General features: G+C 24.4%; 1 protein-coding gene across 1 annotated transcript; it reads right to left on the bottom strand.

The window, feature by feature from the left end:
* Nucleotides 1-7,724: 7,724 nt before the first annotated feature.
* On the bottom strand, nucleotides 7,725-10,158 carry LOC128960367 (doublesex- and mab-3-related transcription factor A2-like). The gene is made up of 4 exons (XM_054306438.1): nucleotides 9,908-10,158; nucleotides 9,568-9,850; nucleotides 7,983-9,032; nucleotides 7,725-7,798 (listed from the first exon to the last, which is right to left on the bottom strand). Exons 1-4 carry the CDS (start codon nucleotides 10,139-10,141, stop codon nucleotides 7,725-7,727), a joined length of 1,641 nt encoding a protein of 546 aa, XP_054162413.1. The 5' UTR covers nucleotides 10,142-10,158.
* Nucleotides 10,159-14,706: the final 4,548 nt, after the last annotated feature.

The following is a 14,706-nucleotide window of genomic DNA, read 5'->3' as shown; positions in this document are numbered from 1 at the left end:
TTAAAATACTATTAGAGAGAAAGTTTTAGTTAAAAATATTTTTTCAATGTTTACATTACGAGTGCCTAACTATATAAACAATTATTATTATTATTATTTTATTTTTCAATAATTAAATGAATTATAACATGATATACTATATAATGTTTCTTAAATAGACATACAAATTATTTTATTAGATTAAACAATCATTTATATATACTGTATGTTTAAAAAGTCATTTAATTTTACATATTTAACAAATTTTATATCTCGTATAAGCATTTTGCTAACAAAATAATACAATGAGTATTAATAAATAAATTTGTTTGTTATTTAAACGTCTAATTATTTATATCAATGATGACCACAATTATAAGCAAATAATACTGTATATTATTGTAGACATAAATTTATAAAGTATTGAAATTAGTAATAATAAAAATCTTTTAATTATATGACAATACTATAAATATAATCACATCTTTAATAAGACAAATACAAAACTAGTTAATAAATATTTTCTCACTTTATATTTATTTAATATTTTTTTTTGTTTTTTTTGTTTGAGGACTTAAATACCAGTTCTCACAAATCATATAATGTTATTAAATAATAAAATTACGTTTTTAATGCTACGATGTTTCACTTAAGTTAATAAAAGATAAATTATAATTTTGCTAAATTTTTCTAAATGTGTGAAATAATAATAAAAAATAAAACCATTTATTGGTTTATTATTGATAATACACTTAAAAAATTGCTTGCCCTTGTTGATTAATTAATAAATAATATTTTTTTCAAATAATAAAATACTCGCAAAGTGTATCTCAATTTTTATTTTTGGAGATATTTAATAAAATATAACAATTCACATATAGATTTTAACTATTATATTAATTACTTTTATTTATTTAAAGAATTTAAAATATTACTTATGTTATTTCTTAGATTTTTTATTATTAGTAATTAATATAAAATAATAATTGTTTAAAAATATCTTTTGAAAATTAATAAAGTATTAAATTATATCATCTATTATGCAATCATCTAATATTAAGATGAATGTTATAAAAGGAAAGTTATTTAAACTTATAGACAATAGATGTCTATCACTACATATTATATTTTCATAAATACATTGGTATTACTGATATAAAACGGTATTATTCTGTAATTGAGATATAAGTATTTTAGATATTGATAATTAAAATAATTTTTAGTAAATTAATAATTATATAAATTATCAAGAATATAATATTAATATTAATGTAATTAATCATTATTATTTTTTCAATTATTATTTTATTTATTATACTATACAAACAATATATCTATAGTTATAATATTATAGATATTCTTAAAATTATTTTAGATATAATTATTTGATTATAACTTTTATAGAATTGTTATTTAGAAATTAATATGTAATGTAAATGCATTAATATAGTTTATTTGACAATTATTATTATCATAAATATTATATTATCATATTTACATACATAAATAAATTAATATTAAATGTTATTGTCTACTAAGATACCATAAGTTTAATATTTTATATTGTTTATAGTATTAAATCTTTTATTTAAAAATATATAAGATATCATTTAAATATAAAAACTTATTGTTTATTTTTTATCATTTGTTAATTTTTTTAATTAGATATAATAACGTTAAGTTGCAAAAGTTAGATCATTTAAAATAATTTTAAAAATTAACATTATACTAAGTATTTATAAATGCTATTTTTTGAACACATTATAGTTTATATAGGCTTTAATATCTTTAAATGCATTGAATAAATGAAAGAATTTTAAATAACTTATTATTTAAATACTTTTTTGTTGTTGATTTATATTGAAAAATATTTAAAATATTCAAATTTCTATATTTTATGAATCTAAAAACATTTTTATATTCAAATCACTGCTCTATTAGTTATTGAAATGATTTTTTTATGCATTTCTATACTCTTTAAGTGTCTTCAGAATATTATAGATATAATAAACATTTTAAACTATAATAATATCGTAAGTTTTTAAGTCATTTCCATAACTGATAACACATAAGCAATAAATTGTCGTTATATACGATATATAGTACTGTATAACAATGTGTATAATTTACTGTCTATATTATGTTTAAGATAATTTTTGGGAAAAAAATTTGTTTATTGATAAAATCAACAACAAATATTTATAAGTAATAATTTTTTCGTGTATTTTTATTTGATTTATAACCAAAAATATTTCGTGATTGATTTATAAAGCAATAACTAACAACAATAACAACAAATAGCGTACCCAAAAAAATATGCAAAACAGCAACAAATCTATACTCTAAAAGATTGGTTATGTTTCGGTTGATGATAACCTCTGGTGCGGCATAAAAAGCCTTGCATTTGATTATTTTGGTTTCAGTGATAGGAATACATGAGCACCGGGTCTGTCGCCAGAAGGAATCGGTATTCATTTAATTGAATGGCAATACATTGCAATTGAGATATACTATATTATACAATATATACTGTATATATATATAAAGAGTGAAAGAGAGAGAGAGAGAGAGAGAGAGAGAGAGAGAGAGAGAGAGAGAGAGAGAGAGAGAGAGAGAGAGAGAGAAGTGAGAGCAAAACACTTATTATTCATGAAGTGTTTGATCACACAATTTCTGGCAATATATTCCTAAAAAATTTTATACACAGATAGAGAAAGTCTATCATTGATAGTAAAAGTGTAGTGATTTTTCTCTCTCATTGATTCGTTTAGCTCTCAGTTTCGTTTCGTTGGTCTCATGAGAGACCAATACATACATACATACCAACACCACATACTGTATATATTGTTATAAACTGTTATAAAGTTAACCACACATATCATTCATACTAACCGATGCCTCAACTTAACACTTACACACACTGTTATAATGTATATTTAGTATGTAAGAGAATGACTCTTATAAATCTGCATCCAATTCAACTAAACTATAATATAGCCATAGAAGAGAGTAAACCGGGAGTTACTCTCAGTTTACAAGTATATCAAATTAGCATCCGATCAATGGATTGTTGTTATATATGTGTGTATATATGATATATAATAATACACTATTTGTCATATTTATATCGACCGTTGTATTTCATCTTTAAGACTGAATTGTTCAAAAAACAAATTTTGGTCAAAATTTTAGACAATTCTTTATAATATTCAATATTCAATAATATATATAAATATAATATATCTTTAGGTTTAAATTCAATATATTTTGTATTTTATTTATACAATATTGCTATTTCTAATATTGATATTTGTTTCACGACTACACACTAGAAAAATAAAAGTCTTGCCAAAAGTTATTTTATATTTGTTCTGAAATTTCTTTTTTATTGTCAAAAATGTCTTTTATTTTGTTATATAAATTGTATATTTCTGTCTTTATTTTTATTATATCATATCATATATAATATAATATGTATTTTTATATTTCAAAAGAATTATTTAATAACACTTACAAATCAGTCTCAAGCGATGATAGCAATCATAACATACAGTATATACCATATCATACTGTTATGACTGAGCATATGTGTCAGTCCTGTTACTTATACAACTGTACTGTATATACACTGTGGTGATGATGTTGTTGCTGATACACTACTGTATACTGTAAATGCTAATCGAATTATGGGCTCCGGTATTGTATTTGTTATAAAGTTAGGGCTCAGTTGATCACTAGTTTTAGTGATTATAGATGTGGTGCAGATTATTGTTGACATAGAGTCAAATAAATAGATTTCGAGAGAGAGAGAGAGAGAGAGAGAGAAATATTTTTCAAGACATAACTATAATAACATACTTTCTAAATACTGTACACATATATGTAGTATAAATTTATTTCTAACATTATATAAATTTATATTATAATATTGTTATTGTATTTCACAATCAGAGATATTTTTGTGATACTTTTATAACAATATATCACAACATATAAATATATGACACATAATATTATTTTATTCATTACAAGAGCAACAAAAATAATTTTATTGAATTGAAGCTATAATTGTCTTATAGTATTAAAAACCTAAGGCCTAAACATATTTATTTATAATAAAATGTATAGTTTTGCCGAAACCATAAAATTGATCAAACAATTTATTTAATAATATTATTGAGTATTTTTATATTTGATTGTATTTATACAATATTTGTGAAAATTTATGAGATGTTGGTTTGTATGAAATAAAGTGATTAAAAGCAGTCTTCAAAAGACTACACAATTATATGGATAGACATATGTAGTACAACATAACGCATGATAATCATGTTATACATAGAGAAACATAGATAAAGTCTAACACTTCAAAACTATACTCTTCCTTATCCTATATAATACTTTATATACAGTATTAGTATAAATATCTAACTTTTGATTAAGTGTTTCTTTGTATATATATATTATTAGGGTTGTATAATACTGTATTATATAATTGTACAATAGTGCAGATCATTTATGTATTAATATAATATAGTTTACAAACTACATAAAAAATTATAGTTAATGCAACTTAACTATATATTTATTATTTAGAAAATACTTTTGAATTTTTTTCATCTAAACAAAAAATTGATTTATTTTTTTAATGAAAAATACAGTATATCAATATTTTATATATTGTTTTTGTTGTACATATTTCTAATATACATGTTTTTTGCTCCAACATAGATTGTAAAATTAGTTGAATATATTTTTTAAATAAAAATAATTTAATTATTATGAATAAGACTATTGATTATACATTAAATATATTGATAATTTGATATATATTGACTAAAAATAAAAATTGTATTTATACAACCCTAGTAATGTATAAAATATATATAAGCAATGTTTGATGTAATTCTTACTTTATTATATACAGTATTATTATTATTATATCTATAGATATAATATTGTGTTGATGTGTGAAGTGGTTAAATGCATCGACACCTCTAGCGATACATCACATTCAATGGAGTCTCTCATAAGGTTTTCTTTTAACTTATTTTCTTCAATATATGAGAAGCCGATGATGTCTTTACACACATTTTATTATTAGCTAAACACACAATCATATAATTTATACTAAATATTATAGTTAGTACTATTGATGGCTTAATTGCAATATACTGCATATTATTTAACGTTATATGTCTTTCATTTGACTTAATTAAGTTTATTCAATGGCTTATAATTGAATTATACATTAAAACTATCTGTTTGCATTTATATATAAATATATAATAAATACATATTTAGAGTATATAAACGTTGATTATTAAGTGGTTACGCCAGTACTTCATCACTAAATACAGTGTGTGTAGCATTTGTGTCAATAAATGTCTGTATTAAATGTGAGGTTACATCAAATTAAATGAACAATCATTTGGTTACACAATTTATTTTTATGTTATTTATCTCTCTTTCACATCTAATTTGTGTATTGATTTAAATCTTTAGAATTTAGCAAAAATTAGTAATGATTTGTTTGCAAACTTTAAGCCAATTTTCATTAGTGTACAGTAAAGATAGGAAACTGTTTGCTATGATAGTGTATATCTTGTTTGTTAATAAAAAAAGAGTTCAAGCATTTAGGCGTGTAATGGCATCAAAACTAATTGAGTGGAAACGGGTTATTCCTCCAACACATGTCAAATTGAGTGACAGCCTGTCCTACATTGTGTTAGATGTGGTTCCCTCTTCTATGTCTAACAATGTCTAACTTTAGACCACTATATGTCGGTGCAATTGGTATTCAACCTCAAGGCGCTTATTTGCCTATGAATGGACAGAAAATTTAGTGCCAGTTATACTCAATTTGTTGATATAATGTATTATATATTAAATATATATATATATATATATGTTGTGATTGACTGTATATTTTTGTTAGACTTTTAGTTGCTTTTAAAGCAAACTTTATTTAGACAAACAGTGAAATGCATATCAATTTAATAATCTGATGATTGCTTTTTTTCTCTCTCTCTCGCTCTCCTCAATACACAAGTTTGCAAACATCTGTTATAAACCGTATATTATTATTATTATTAGTTTATATGCCTAACTATTTTGAAGCATCCATTAGCGTGTATTTTACATTATATTTATATAAATACATTTATAGATATGTATATGTATTTTAGTACAATAGAAATGTGATACAAACACATATGCCATTCATATGCAATATATTATTATATATTCACTTAACAAATGCTTTTCTCAACAATTTCTTTACAGTCTTCTGAATCTTATTTCTATTTGAATTTTTGATGTAATGTTTTTGTTGGATGCCTTCCCTAACATATCTCTTATTTTTATTTAATATCTTTTTTCATATTTCAAGGAAAGCACTGTTAGATGTAAAGCAAGGTTTTGTATGTTTCCATTAAATTTGTATGTATTTTAGAGTTTAAATAATGTTAACAAAATGTAAAGTTTAGTATTGATATTAAAAAATCATTTTATTTTAGAAGATTATAAACTATGTCATAGATTATTGTCAAATGATTATTATTATTATTATTCAATGTTTTTATTTGTATTTATAGAGTGACAGACTTACAACTTATATAATATTAATGTTGTATTTTTAAGTAAGAGATAAACTTAATGCCGTAAGTATGTACACATGTATAGTACAGTACATATAGTGTATAATAAATATTTTGATGTTTGAAATGTTAAGTTTTTAATTATCTAACAATTGACAAAATAAAGCAATATTAAAATGTGTTTTCAACCGATTTATAATATATCTCACATTTGTCAAAGAAAAACAATGTAACACAATATCTATAGTTAGGATACCATTGCTTTTCATGTGATTTAATACATACACTGCATCTATATATCTATATATTTGGTACACATATTGTGTGGTTATTTTAGCAGTAAGTCCTTAAATGTCAACATTTACAGTGAGAGAGTAAATAGCATTAAGAGTCGAAACAAGACACACATTTAGCACAACAATGTAGTTAACATACTGTAGTATTATGTGTGGTATATGACAGCACTGGTAGTACAGTATATGTATGGATCTGTGTGTAAGCCCAGGGTTTCGCTGGTCAGGTCGAGGCGGATGCCATTCAGTCACAACTGTCAATATATATATATAAAGTTTATATAAAGTACAGTATATATATGTATAGTACATATACAGTATAAATCTTTAGTCTACTCGTCATCGCCAACATTGACTGTCGATTTGTATCCAATTTCAGCACAAAATTGGGATCTCATGTTGTGTTAGACACCAATCTTTGCTTAGTATCAGCTTTTATTGGCCTTCAGATACAACCCAATGCATCAAATATATAAACATTATATTTAATACATATATAGATATTAAGTTATAGTAAATACTATTTAATGTATACTATTTAGAGAACATCAATATAACTCTTTTCCGGATTAAAACCCAAACTATAATATTTGGTAAACTTATTTGAAATAACATTTGACTTATAATGAAATAATATATTATCTAACATTTATTAAGCAAATTCTCATAAATATAATATATATTTATTACAATACAGATTATTCACGAAAAATTACATCAGTATTTATTTTTATATTATTATTATATCAATATTATAAGTTATTATCAAATAGTAATTTTTTACTTTTAATTAAACTTTTATACATTTATTGTACGTCTAAAAAGCTTGCGTTTACTAACAGTTAGCATAGATTTAATGGTTTACAATATATGAAAAAAACTCTACAATAATATTGAAATTCTGCACATTTGTAGAAAAACAACTTAAATTCAAACAAATAATTATTACAAATAATGATATGAAAAATACAGTACTGTTTAATAATAAACAAAATTAATGAGTGAAATATTTACAAATATTATCATTAATAGTCTTATGCTGTAATATAATGGTTTGATTTTGATGTAAACTCGATGGACAGTGAGTTAATGAGTCAATCGGTACACTTACTTCCTCTGCTGGAAGGACTGCTCCTCCAAGAACTGGCTTCAGTCGACAGGTCTACAGCTGTTTCGTGCGATACTTGTGTGCGAACCTCTTTAAATGCCGACACAGAGTTTGGACTGTCAGCCCCGCGACCACTTTGCAACATAACTGCGGCCGCATTGCTCACCGAATTAGTGCATTGCGTACATCCAGATGGACAGACACCGGTGGTCGGCCCACTGGAAAACGCATTGTTTGGATGAAACAAATAATGTATTGCAGCCGCATTAGGGTAGGGCGCGATCGACGGGGAAGTACCGAAGTCTCGGTGGTATGGAGTTGAAGGTGAGTGTGAAAACATATTGGAAAATATGGGTGGAGGTGGCGGACCCAGTGATGGGTTTCGTGTCGATGCAAACAATGGCGAAGTTGCCGATAAACTGATACCAGAATTTAATGGCGTAAAGGCTGACTTAATTGAGCCTAAAATAGGACTTATATTAGTCTCTAATTCACGTCGTCTTTGCTGACTTTCGGCAAATGCTGACGAATAATTGTGACCACTATTTGGATGGTTTGAATGCAAAATCATCGCATCGTTTATCGAAAGGAAGTGCTCAATGGCTTTGACAACATCGCCATTACAGCCTTGAAGTACTAAATCAAGTACCGATCGCTTCTGATTTGGAAATATGCGAGCGATTACGTCCAGCGAACTGAGTCTTCCCGGTCTGAAGTCAGCCGGAATATTATTACCGAATTCGGGTGTCATCGCACCGGTAGTTGGGATTGGAGGTGAAGGTATGGCGTGTCGTCGAATAGCATATTTAGTTGTATTGTTTTTGAGTATTTTATTTTGTATTTGTTTGATATCCGACTGATGGTTGACTGTCAATGAGTCGGTATTTGTATTATCTACCGACTGTTCCGATGGTTTACTATCAGTTATAACCGATTGTTGAGGTATTACAGTACTAAATGTCTGTCCTATAGTAGGCGTCATTTGGCCTTTTGTTTCATCACTTTTTAGCTGTTGTTCATCAATGTTCTGGTGTTGTGATGAATGAGAGTTTACTATACAAACAAAAACATTTTATTATTAATGATTTCTTTTAGTTTTTTTTGTAAGTTTATATATAAATCAATTCAATTTGATTTATAGTACTATGAAATTGATATATTCTATACAATACTTCATTGTTTTCTAATAAGACATAAAATTTTATACATTCATTAATTGATTTGTGTGAGACTATCCACAAAACATTGGTTTAGTATTTTTACACTTTTTTCTATAAATATATTTTGCTAATAATTAGATTAGGGGAGAGAGAGAAAAAAAATATGGACTAACAGTGCCTTTGGCTATATGTTCAATATATATATAAATACTGTGTTTGCTTTTTTGATACCTCACACTGTATTCTATTAACCAGCGCTTCGTTAATACAGCACTGGTATAGTTAGCACTGATTTTAGATTTATAAACAAATAATACTGTATTATATGATATACTAAATTATAAATTATAAACTTAAAATTGCATATTATTTAAAATGAAAAATTGTGATACATTTTTACATTTTTATAAGAAACGTTGAGGTCTTACCTGTTATATCAATGTCAACATGTCTTGAGTTGATGTTATCATTGCTATTGATGTCATCTGAAGAGCTTTGACTATCGTTTGCATCAAAATCTCCGGATTCACTGTTGGTATTAGTATTATCTGTTTTTAATAAATTGTCGGAACTGTCTCTAAGAGGTTCTGTCACTTGTATTCCAAATATAGGACCGGGAGGTAGATAAGTGTTCACTGGTGCTCCAGTAGCCACTGCTCGAAGACCTATTGCAATGGCGTCTTCGGCCGCTTGTTGTCTTTTAAGGGCAACCTTTGCAGAGACATTGTATGTATCAAATGAATTTGCATTATATGCCATTTGACATACCTGTGCAGCCATAATACGTTGACGTTCTGCAATTAGGTTGCATTTAGCACAGGTGCAATCTCGGAATCGACAGTGCCTTTTGTGGCCTTTAAGCCATGAGATCATACCGTGATTGCGACAACGGGCACACTTTGGTCGTCTCGCTGTTTGTCCATTGGCTGATCCATTGGAAGAACCGGACCCAGTATTTCTCGAGTGATTACGACCTGAGATGGGAGGCGAATGTTGAGACATTGTTGTACTTATTGGCGGTGATATGATATTTGTCTGATGACTGACAGACACATTAAACGGGTGATAGTGCAGTACCGATGCCGGACCACTATTGTGACCATTAATTAGTCTTTGCATCGACACTACATCCAGTCATTCATTGTTTGCGGCAATAATTTTGTGAATGAAGTGCTTGTTTGTTAATACCAATAGACAACTGTTTATGAATTGGTAAGTAATCGCCGGAATTGATAGTTTGAGTGGAAGTGCAACAATTGGTAGTGAGGGTTAAGTCATAAAAATTGGTTATAAAACTTGGTTTATAGGATATCGCATCAGAGACGACACATATATGTGATGAACAGTGCGATGAATGAGTCAGAGATAAGGATATATCACTAGAGATAGAGAGGGAAGACATGTATAATATTTAGAAAGAGATATATTTTGTGTGTTTAAGAGAGAAAGAAAGAGAGAGAGAGAGAGAGAGAGAGAGAGAGAGAGAGAGAGAGAGAGAGAGAGAGACTTTAGGAATAGGAGGAGTAACTGTTTGACGAGTAAATGCTTGTTTATAGCCCAGTGATGGTAGTGATGGTGTCGGCCCACACACCACGTACTGGTAAAGGCATTAAAATATTGATTCCTTAAGCAAACAGCCTCTCGGATTGGATGGAGTGCCTCATTGAACACATTGAAAGACCAAACAGTTGTTAATATAATATATGTAATATAAAAATGCTTTTTGCAATTCAAACAAAACGGATCCCAACAGATCTCTTACAACTGAAAAACATCACTACTTTGAATCACTGAAAAAGATTCATAGATTGAGAGGTATTAACTAATGTGATGTTTGACTGCAGTTTACTCTTCAGTTGACTATTCACTCAAAAATTATTGGCGAGTGTTTGTTATACAGGTATGCAAACAATACATTTAAATATAATAGATATATACAAATGAGAGACCATATACTGTATATACAGTACAGTATATACACACAAATTGTAGTCAATTGTATTCAAGTATTTCTTTGTCGGAAACATCGGCTCTAAAGTCAAACCGCAGGCATTAACTCAAAATTTGTGGCACTTGTTATGTCTTTTCTCTTTATATGTCTATATGTCTGTCTATTTAGTCATTACCTCTATTACCTCTTCCATCATAAGTACCAAATAGTCAGCAAATAATATAACTTTAAAAAAATCAATTCCTCTTATCTCTCAATTCCGATATTGCTTTAAAAATAAATGTTTTAGACATTGTTTGTATCGTTTTGTGTTCAGCCAATTGATACCTATATCAGTGGCATTCATTCAATCCACAAACGGCTAACATATTTGTTATCTTTTAGACCACACAGTGCTCTATCGTACGGCACTTATTGTATATAAAGATATTTTTATTTTATTTACAATTCATACACAATGTGTGCAATCAATGCATTCGTATATTTTATTTAATCATTATTGTCGACTAATTGATTCATTATAATGCAGTATATTATGTGATTTATTTAACATAAATATACAATAAGTGTTAATTAGTAAATTTAAATTTTAGCACTTATATATTTACAAAGTATATATTGATATTTTATTGTTTATATATAAATATTATATATTATATTACTGAATCTCTGTAAATTTATATCAATGTAAATTATGTATAGCAATATAAAAGCTAGTTTATTTTAATTGAGTTATTTTATTTTATTTTTATATTTATAATAACTACAATTTTTGCATCATTATCACAATTTAATTAAATATCCTTTTAAAATATTATTTAATTAAAAAAGTTATTTTTAGCTTTTGACTAACAATATTAACAAATATAATTTTGTTAGTATAAAGTTTTATAAATAAAGAAAAGCAATCAAAATTGAAAAATTTTTACAAAAATCGAAACCAATTTATTGTATAAATAAATTTCAATTTTGAGTGACATTTTTAAAAACATTTAAACTATTAGCTAAAATTATTTTGAATACATTATAATGCAGTATACTTTCTATATTATGACTGCTATATATATATATATATATATATATATATATATATATATTGTTGTTAATTTAAATTACTATTTAGACATTAAATACAATATTTATTTTTAGTAATATTATAGTTATTAAATTCTTTTGAAATAAAATAACATATTATTTATTTTGTTATTTATAGATAATATTTATATTTAAGTATATAAAAACACAAAGCATTATTAACAATAAATTGATATAAAAATGATAGTTAAATAATCTAAAAACTTGTGTATTGTGTCTATTTATAAAATTATAATAATATTTTAAAGTTTTTAATTATTTAAACTACAGTATATTTAAATTGTATTTAAATGTTAATATAGTAACAATATCTGACATCTATTATTTGTATATTTAAATAACATATTAAATGTATAACAAATATTATATTATAAACAATAGATGTCAGTGTAAGTGCTATAATAGTTTTGTTTAACAACTACACAGTACTGTAGAAAATTAATTTGAATGTACAGTATCTTGGTCATATTATAAATGTTATAATGTTAATGATTTGTTAAAATTAATTAAATATTTATAAGTCATTTGGATTTTAATTATATAATTGTATATATTTTATTTACAATTGTACAAGCTGCTTTATGGAAATATTTTATATTTTATTGTATTGTAAATTAATTACTTTATTTATTACCATTCAACATAATAATCAAAATGTTTATATTTTTAATAGAAATCTTAATTCATCATCAATTTTATTACCGATTTCATAATGTTTATGAATTATAATATAATTAATATTTTATTATATATTATTATTCGATAAATTATTGATATTATTTTAAAAATTCTTATAAATATTATTTTATAACATATAAGTGTTGTTTATATAGAGAATTTATAAAAAAAATACTAATTTATATTTTGAATTGATTGTGTTTCAATTTTATCAAATGGTAATAAAAATATTTTTGCTTTATAATAATTTAAAAATTATTAATATGATTAAGATTTTAGTTAAAATATTTATCATGATTTTTTAAAATTAAAGATTTTATAAATTTCATAAATTAATGAAATAAACCTCAAAATAAAAAAACTTTATAATTGGTTAAATAATATTTAATAATAATAATAAGAGTTTTATTGTTAATCATAGCATATCATAAAATTGCTTTAATATTCTTTAAAATACATTCTATGTATACGTTTATACTTTAATTAAATTTAATTAATATAATATAAGAAATAATTAAAGTGATATTAATCTATTGCTAAAAATACAAACAAAATAAAATATATTTTTATTATCAATAAGTATTTACATAATAAATCTTATATTTCAATTTTAATTAGTTTTAAATATAACTTTACAATATTTATTTGTTAATTATGAAATAAATGTTAATGATTTAATAAAATATTTATATTTGCAATAAATTTAATTATATTTTTATTTTATTTATATACTTGAAATAAAATCAAAACAATATACTTACAGTATTTATCAAAATAAATATAATTATTAATTAAATAAAAATTTATTTTAATTTTAAAGAATTGATTTGCACTTAACTAATACCGTGTTTAACATAAGGCGGAATAAATAAATCTTTTAATTACTCGAAAAGTATTAGAAATATTTTAAGCAAAATAAACTTAAAATAATAAGTGATATTTAGAGTTTATGAATCTAAAATTTAATATATGACACATCCTTAACAATAAAAATACAGGTTATTATGTTTACATTTTATTTGCATAAAATTTCGAAAAAATTGATTTCTACAATAATCTGGCCTGGATATATTTTTTAATTGAAATTGTATTTGAAATTAATTGAATTGAAAATTTTAAGTTTTATTAGTGACTATAGTATAGTGCAAGGAATGTGTATTTAAATCACTCCTTAATAGCATTAGTTAAGAAATTTTTTGATTATTTTTGCATGTATTTTTGAAACTTGTTTCCACCTCCTTAATATTAAAGGAGGTGTCAATTAGTAAATTTTAGTTTTATAAATCCTAATTATTTAATATTATTTTAAACTTTATTTTCTCAAAATATCTCTAATACTTTTTGAATAATCAAAATTTTATTTATTCCTCTTTATTTGATACATACTTGTAGTAAACTATTAGACAATAAAATAAAATAATCAAATTAGTTATTTTTTTAAATAAAATCTTTTTAATGCAAATTTATTTTATATCTAAAACACAGTATTTTTGTTTTGTTATATATTAATACATTTTACAGTATACAATATTTACAATTAATTTAATGCCAATTTTTATAACAGATTTTTTGTCTTTTTAATTCAGATTATGGCTTTCAAAATATATAAATATATTGAAATAATATTAATTTTTATATATTATCTAATGCTCATATAATTTATATTTATATATCAATTATAAATGTTTGCATAACATGTTTCTAATATGATTTATTTGTTTTCTTTCTTTCTATAATTTTTTTATTATATAATTTTAAGAGCATCTGTTTTATCAATAAAAAATTGAATTATAGTGAAAATTATAATACGGTAATTTGTATCTATAATCATTTTTAATAATTA

The sequence above is a fragment of the Oppia nitens genome, unplaced genomic scaffold, assembly GCF_028296485.1.
Source record: "Oppia nitens isolate AA-2021 unplaced genomic scaffold, nextdenovo-longstitch-racon4-pilon3 scaffold4_pilon_pilon_pilon, whole genome shotgun sequence".
Taxonomy (NCBI): Eukaryota; Metazoa; Arthropoda; class Arachnida; order Sarcoptiformes; family Oppiidae; genus Oppia; species Oppia nitens.
The sequence above is the reverse complement of the archived record's forward strand: the minus strand, read 5'-3'. Positions and strand labels throughout refer to the sequence as shown.